Source organism: Oryctolagus cuniculus, chromosome 19, assembly GCF_051225735.1.
Source record: "Oryctolagus cuniculus isolate XC-2025 breed Fujian yellow rabbit chromosome 19, ASM5122573v1, whole genome shotgun sequence".
Taxonomy (NCBI): domain Eukaryota; kingdom Metazoa; phylum Chordata; class Mammalia; order Lagomorpha; family Leporidae; genus Oryctolagus; species Oryctolagus cuniculus.
Genome location: NC_142885.1, coordinates 9,769,307 through 9,776,708, shown reverse-complemented (window position 1 = coordinate 9,776,708; position 7,402 = coordinate 9,769,307). Strand labels below are relative to the sequence as shown.

Sequence of the window (7,402 nt, the reverse complement as noted above, 5' to 3'; positions counted from 1 at the left end):
GCAGCCGCAGCCGCGCGTCCCAAGGAGGGGCGGCACCTGCTCCGGCTCGCGGCGGCCGCGCGGGGCGGGGCGGGGCGCGCAGACCCCCGTCGCCAGGGGGCGCCCGCGGGAGGCCGGCGGAAGCGCGCGCCACGTGGCGGGGAGACGCCCAGGGCGGCGGCGTGGCGGCGAGGCCTCGGGGCTCCCTGAGGGCAGGGCCGGGCCGCCGAGGGAGGCTGGGCGCGGGCACGGCTGTGCCGCCCTGCGCTCCTCACACGCGGCATGTTGCCGTGGACGTCGCACCCGTGGGGCGCGAGCGAGGAGACTTCGTCGTCGGAGGAGCCAGGCCCCTCAGGGGGCAGTGACCAGAGCGAGGCCTGGAGTTCCGGAGAGGAGGCCCCGGGGGAGCTAGGAACACCCCCGCAGGACAGGTGAGGCTGGGCCGGAGCCACGGGCGGACGTCCCCTCCGTAGGCGCGTGGAAGCGCTGTCCGTGAAGTTGAGAAAACCCCCGCGGACCATTCCCCCGGGGCCACCGGCCGCTGGGGCCAAGGGAGAGTTTTGGCGGCCTGGAGCATCTCCGTCCCTGCCCGCAGCCCGCAGTCCCAGGCCTTCAGTCCTTCCTGGATCCGGACGGAGCAACTGGTGCCCCGGCCAGGCCCGGCTCTCGAGCAGGCCCCAGGAGCCCCAGGTAGGCAGCAGGCGGGCAGCCTCTACCTAGCCCAAGGCGCTCTCGTGCCTCTGGGCCCACGTTAATCCCTTCAAGTGTCCCCCCCACCCCCCAGTTTCCCACCAGATGACCTGGGACGTGGCCCCCTCAAGGATGAGCCTGCTAGCACCCTGGGACCCCAACTACCAGGCCCCAGCAGGACCTCGGCTGCTGTGGGTGAGTGGGGGGCCTGGTGACTCCCGTGCAGGGGTGTCTTGGGCCGCGGCTGAGGCCCCATTTATTTCTCCTGCCCCCTTTGCAGGGGGCCGGCGGCGGGTCAGGCACCTTCTCAGACCGGACCTTGTATCATCCATCCTTGTGTCCGCTGTACGAGGCCAGCTCCAGCAGGCGGCTCAGGCCCCCGGTCCCTGGCCTAGGGCATTGGAGTGGCGAGCAGGTGCCCGGGGGCGCAGGTATTTCCCGCGTGCCCCTCGGGTTCTTGGGGGATGCTGCACGTCCCTGCCCCCTCCCCGGAGCCGGGCTGCCCTAGTGGTTTCTTCGTGCAGGGTTCCCAGCGATGTGCAGGGAAGATGTCTTTCTCTCAGACCCTCTGCTGCCCCCGGGGCGACGGGTTCCCCTGTACCTGTCCGAGGCCACCCAGCAGGTGAGCACCTTCCCCTCCGGCCTCCTCCCAGCCGCCTTGTAGGGCCTGGGGGAAACACTCATCCTCTTCTCTCCTCAGGTCATGAGCTCCCAGAGGCTGCTGCTCCCGCCCCCTATCATGTCCTCCTGGGTCCTCCCCACCCAGTCCCAGGGCCGCTCCACCACCTGGCTCAGCGGCCCAGAGCTGATAGCCCTCACTGGGCTGCTGCAGATGAGCCAGGAGGGGGCCAGACCCAGCTCCTCGCAGGCTCCCCTTCTTCCTGTGGGCCCCCCGAACCCTGCAGCTCACCACGCAGGCCCCTGTGGTAGCCAGGGCTGTTCTCAGTGCACAGACCCATCTCATTCACAGCCCCCAAGCCCCCATTTTCCATAGCCCCTCTGGGGGCACAGCCAGCCCCCCACTCCCCCACACAGGTTCTGTTGACAATAAAAGTGTCGGCTTGCAAAATAGGCTTCCTGTGCTTTCTGGCCCCCTCTACTACATCGCTGGCTGCTTTCCCTTCAAACTCGTGTCGCCCCCCGCCCCCCAACACAAGGTGCCGGAATCCACAAGCCGTCTCTAGGCTGAGCAAGCAGGGTGCTTTTAATGAGTGGGCAGGTGGGTGGGTGGTCCCCAGTACAGGCTGGCGAGGAGAACCATTGTGTGAGGCCATGGCCTGCACTAGGACAGTAAGGGGACACCCCACTTTTGGGGGCGCACCAGTGTGAGACCCCTGGGTGTTCCCGTCATTGTGGTGCTGGGGCCCCTGGGCGTGGGCAGGGGCGGGGGGGGCGGAGCTCCAGCTGAGAAAGCCAAGTTTGCAGCTGGGGCAGTGGTATTAGGGTTCTAGAATGTTCTCCTTCAAAAGACTCCAACTTCTTGGGGGACCTCCTCCTGAGGATTTCTTAGGCGCCATGGCTGGAAGGAGCAGCAGCCCAGGGCAGAGGCAGTGGCGTGGGGGAGGGTCTGGAGGCAGAGCAGGAGGTCTTTAGCAACTTTGTTCTTTTTTCCCGTGCCCCGCCCCCCACCCGCCGGCGAGACTGGGCAGGGCTGGTGCCAATGTCTCCTCACCGCGGCCTCCTGAAGATTCTAGAATTCTATGCACGCATAGCTGTGGGGGCCGGCTCCAGGGGCGCCCCCTCGCGCTGCTAGGGGCGGCACCAGGTCCAGGTCGACATAGTTGAGGCAGGCGTCGCGGGGCTCCGGCCTGGCACTAGCCACTCGGGCATCACCAGAGGCTGAATACCGCGCGCACGCGGACTGCCCGGGCGGCTCTGAGGGCGGCAGCGAGCACGGCTGAGGCCCTGCGGGGCCCCTGCTCCCCCCTATGCCTTGATGAGCAGCTGGGAGCCTGGATCCGGGCTTCCCAGCTCCGGACTTGCGGGAATGGGGCAGGGCGCCAGAAGGAACGGACTCTGGAGGAAAGCGGTTCATGGGCACGTATTCGGGGCCTCCCTGGTCCTGGAGCGGCTGGCCGGTAGCATCGCTGTTGGTGGCCTGTTGGAGGCCTGGGGGCGCCATCACCACGTAGCTGCCGGCCTCGCCGCCCGCCATGGGCTCGTAGTCCCTCCCTGCCCGCATGCTTATGTAATCCCTGCCCGGATCTAAGCCCTTGGGGTAGGAGGCCGCCGTCCCTGGCCTCGCCAGGGTCTTGAGAGTTGTCTGCTCCACTCTCTCTTCCAGGCACTCTCGATGGCCCAGGCCACTTGACTGTGCAGGGGAGCCCGGGGTCTCGAAAGGACGGGAGATAGGGGGTCTGGAAGCGCTCGTCGGGGAATCTCTGGGCAGTGGCTCAGCCCTGCCCCCTGCAGCACTGCCCCCGAGTCGCTTCATGGCGGCCAGGACCGTCTCGTGAATGCTTTGGGCCACCACGGCGTCGGGCGCCTGCAGCCAGAGCTCCCCAGGACCCGTGGGCGCGGAGCGGCCGAGTTCCAGGAAGAAGAAAGAGTCAGCGTGGCCGCAGCGGCGCACGCTGAGCAGGGACAGGCGCAGGGCGGGCGGCGGTGAGGCCCGGGGGTCCCGGGAGCCTCTCTCCCGAGGCTTCCGCAGCAGGCTCAGGGCCCCCGAACCCAGGCACAGGCGGTAGCGTCCGCTGCCCAGGCCTCGTGTCCGCCCCAGCCCTTTGGGTCGCAGCGTCACGGGCCAGACGTCCTGAAACGGAGCGAGGAACCAGGTCTCGGGGTCCTCGTGGGAGCTGGGACCTGGAGAGACAACCGGCTGGGTCACCAGGGGGTTACGGGGCCAGAAGTGGAAGTCACTGCGCCCCGAGCAAACTCTTTAAAGTTTGAACTTTCGATGACCTGGGGGAGGGGCAGGACAGGGTAAACCCAATACTGGAGCCTTGGAACCCCCGCACCACCACCACCACCACCACCACCACCGCCGCCGCCGCCGCCTCGCAGCCCCGGGGTGCGGGCCTCACCGGCGCCGGCGCGCACCTCGAGCAGGGCGCTGTACCACGCCTGCTGCTCAGCCTCGCTGGCCGCCGCCACGCCCAGGCTGCTGTCGCGCGTGTAGAGCACGATCAAGTGGCGCTGGCGCGCATCCGCGCGCTTGCTGATGGTGCACGCTCCTGCCAGGCTCACGCTGCGCCGCGGGCGCGCGGGGCCCCCGAAGCCTGCGCGGAACTTCTCCTCGCTCTCGTAGCACTCGAGGCGCGCCGGGTCCGTGCGCAGCGCGAAGAAGCGGCGGCGCTGGGACTTCTGCTTCCGCAGGTAGCCGCAGAGCCGCACGTCGGCCGGGCAAGCCCAGGGCAGCGGCGGGCCAAGGGGCACGTCGACCGACTGGGGCTCCGGGGTGGCCGTGGGGCCGCCGCCGCCTCCGGGCGTCATCCCGGGCCAGAGGAGGGGCAGCGGCCACCCGGCAGCGGCGACCCGTCTCAGTTCCCAGCGTTTCTCTCCGGCTCCCGACTCCAAGTGTGGGGCAAGGGGTCTGCGCACTGAGTGTGCCCGGGTGGCTGCCGGGCTTCCTGGGACACCCGGGTCTCCTAAGGCCTCCTTAGCTCCACCCGCCGCCGCCTCCCGTCCCACCCCTCCCTCGGCCGACCCCTCTCGCGGTCCCCACCCCCGCGGGGTTAACCCCCGCACGCACAGGCTCGGGGATTTGAATCGGGACATGTAGGAGAGGCGTCCTCCGCCCAGGGACCGGATCCTTTGCAGGGCGGGGAGTGTGGGGGCGTCTCTACCAATCAGCTGACTGACTGTGGGGGCGGTGGACGGCCGCGGCGGGGCAGGCAGGGACAGCCCGTGGCGGTGCAGAAAGCAAGCGTGATTGGCATCGTGTCCTTCGCGATGGCAGTGGCCGGGGCCTCTGCTGTTAGAAGGCTCCAGCTGCGCCCCCACCCCCAACCCCTTCTTTGTAGGCGGCCGTTTCTATGTATCTCTTCCCACCCAGGAATGGCTCTGTGCTCTTTATGCTCTGCGAGCCATGGCGACTGAGCTGGGCTAGGTCAATTTCTGAGCTGCAGGTCGTTTCTCCTTGGCTTTGCAGTGATAGGGGGCATCTTGGGATAAGTAAATTTGCCGGTTGAGCCCTGTTCACAGCCCAAATCTGCCGGAATCCCAGCCAGGTAGCCTTCCCGGATCCTGCCATCTCCCAGGGGTACCCCTTCAAGTCTCCCCAGTGCCCTCAGCCCCTCACCAGCCTGGCCTCAGAAATGCTACCTGGGAGGGCCAAAGACTAGTCACAGAAACACCTCTCCCGGGCAGTCTCCCTTTCCCCCTGTATGTTGAGTGGTTTTCCCTGGGGTTGGGGATTGGGCATTTTTGTGTGTCAGTTCTGATCCTAGGACTGCCCACTCTGTGGGGTGGGGATGGCCCTGGTCCTGGTGCACCCTGCCAGGCAAACATGCACTTGGCATCCAGTGGGGCTTTAGCAGGCCTGGTGAGTTCACTCCAGTGGCAAAGATTCCTGCAGCCTGCAGCTGAGGTGGGGGAGGGGAGGCCTACTGTGGCCCCTGGTGAAGATGGTGTTGGGAGATGACCTGCAGGCAGGGGGTAACAGTAGAAGCAAGGATACCTGACTCTCTTTCTCAGTGCAGGGTGTACCAGCCATTTTTTTTTTTTAAAGATTTATTTATTTGAAAGAGTTACAGGGAGGCAGAGCCAGAGAGAGGTCTTCCATCCACTGGTTCACTCCCCAAATGACCGCAACGGCTGGAGCCTAGCTGATCTGAAGCCAGGAGCCAGGAGCTTCTTCTGGGTCTCCCATGTGGGTGCAGGGACCCAAGGACTAGGGCCACCTTCCACTGCTTTCCCAGGCCATAGCAGAGAGCAGGATTGGAAGTGGATCAGCCGGGACACGAACCAGCACCCACATGGGATGCAGCCACTGCAGGCATAGCGCCGGACCCTCCCAGCCAGCTTTTCCCACTTCCCAGGGGAGGGCTGGTTGTGAGCTGGAATACAGGAGAAACCGTTGTGCCATTGTGTGCGTGGAGCTTGGATTCTCAAAAACACCTTTGTGGGGCCAGCACTGTGGCACAGCGGGTTAAAGCCCTGGCCTGAAGCACCGGCATCCCATATGGGCACTGGTTCGAGACCCGGCTGCTCCACTTCCAATCCAGCTCTCTGCTACGGCCTGGGAAAGCAGAAGATGCCCCAAGTCCTTGGGCCCCTGCACCCATGTGGGAGACCTGGAAGAAGCTCCTGGCTCCTGGCTTTGGATTGGCACAGCTCTGACTGTTGAGGCCAATTGGGGAGTGAACCATCGGATGGGAGACCTCTCTCTCTCTCTGCCTCTCCTCTCTCTGTGTAACTCTTTCAAATAAATAAATCTTAAAAAAAAAAAAGTTCTGGCCTGCAATGCCAGCTTCCCATAGGGGCACCGGTTCAAGTCCTGCCTGCTCCACTTCCGATCCAGCTCCTTGCTAATGTGCCTGGAAAAGCAGTAGAGGATGGCCCAAGTCCTCGGGCCCCTGCACCCACGTGGGAGACCCGGTAGAAGCTCCTGGCTCCCAGCTTCGGATTGGCTCAGCTCTGGCTGTTGCAGCCATTTGGGAAGTGAACCAGCAAATGGAAGGCCTCTCTCTGTCTCTACCTCTCTCTGTAACTCTTTCAAATAAATAAATCTTTTTAAAAAATCACAACAAAAACACACACCTTTGCAAAGGTTGTGTTGAGTGGGAGGCAGGGACCTATCTGGCATCCCAAGGGTGTGTGTGTGGCCACCAGACTGGCTCCAGGGGTATCCTGGTCAGCCCAAAGCCCCACCCACGTGCAGGAGAGGCACTCACTGCTCAGGTGGGGCAGTGGGGACAGTGACAGCTGCCCAGGGAGAGGTGGGAATGGGGTGGACCCCTAGACAACCACCAAAACATGACTGTGTTCAAGGCTGTGGCCCCAGATGTAGCCAGGGGCTTTGAGATGCCTGCATGCTCCTCCCCTTCCCGGTCTTGCGACTGCCACAGGCCCCATGTCCCTGCTACGGCCCTGGCCTGACAGCCTTTCTCCCCCAGGCTTGAAGGGTCTCCATGCTTTCTCCCTCCTGCTCCTTGTCAGCCAGGTCCCTTTGCAAGCACCCAGCCCTCGTGAGATCACAGCTATTACAGAGACCAGCTCCAAACCCCCTGGTGTCAGAGAACCCCGGGTGCTGGCTAAAAGATACAGCCAGAGGCATCAGGGCTCAGAGTGCCTGGGATCTGGGCACGAACAGTGGCAGGGAGGGGTGGTAGTCCATGCCAGGTGATTTGGCCTGCTGGGGACCAGGAAAAGCCTGCAGTCAAACAGCTGGCCTACATCAGTTGCCTTAGCAACTCCACGGTCCTGGCCCTACCCAGAGAAGTTATTTTAGGACAGGGAGCGGCAGAACCTTAGCTCTGCCCAAGTGCCTCTCCCAACTGGAGGGTCTGGCTCTGCATCTCTGCCAGGGGCTGGCAGGGCAGAGTAGTCTAAGTCCCTGTAGGAGATTCTTATTAGCAGGGAGAGGAATTCACAGAGAGGACAGGCTGTTCCCACTGTGTTCTGGGTCTTCCACCTTTAGTCCCTGCCTGCAGCCCCATAGCCCTGAGGTTTGACTTGGCAGGCTCCAGTGTGCACAGGGTCCTAGGAGCTCGCTCCTGCTTCCTCACACCTGCAGGTAACCCACTGAGGGCTGAGGCTAAGCCAGAGGACCACTGTCAGTGGAGCATGGCGA

General features: G+C 64.4%; 2 protein-coding genes across 3 annotated transcripts; one reads left to right on the top strand and one right to left on the bottom strand.

The window, feature by feature from the left end:
- The first annotated feature begins 76 nt into the window (after positions 1-76).
- On the top strand, positions 77-1,738 carry SAP25 (Sin3A associated protein 25). Its single transcript, XM_051847712.3, has 6 exons — positions 77-410; positions 575-669; positions 764-864; positions 950-1,100; positions 1,194-1,291; positions 1,370-1,738. Exons 1-6 carry the CDS (start codon positions 262-264, stop codon positions 1,661-1,663), a joined length of 888 nt encoding a protein of 295 aa, XP_051703672.2. The 5' UTR covers positions 77-261; the 3' UTR covers positions 1,664-1,738.
- Positions 1,739-1,848: 110 nt separating this feature from the next.
- LOC100339305 (insulin receptor substrate 1) lies at positions 1,849-4,231 on the bottom strand. 2 transcript variants are annotated; one of them, XM_008258003.5, is made up of 3 exons: positions 3,693-4,231; positions 2,342-3,471; positions 1,849-2,236 (listed from the first exon to the last, which is right to left on the bottom strand). In XM_008258003.5, exons 1-2 carry the CDS (start codon positions 4,099-4,101, stop codon positions 2,360-2,362), a joined length of 1,521 nt encoding a protein of 506 aa, XP_008256225.1. In that variant the 5' UTR covers positions 4,102-4,231; the 3' UTR covers positions 1,849-2,236; positions 2,342-2,359. The 2 variants fall into 2 exon arrangements, with proteins under 2 accessions (XP_008256225.1, XP_051703669.1); XM_051847709.3 differs by having other exon boundaries at positions 1,849-3,471.
- Positions 4,232-7,402: the final 3,171 nt, after the last annotated feature.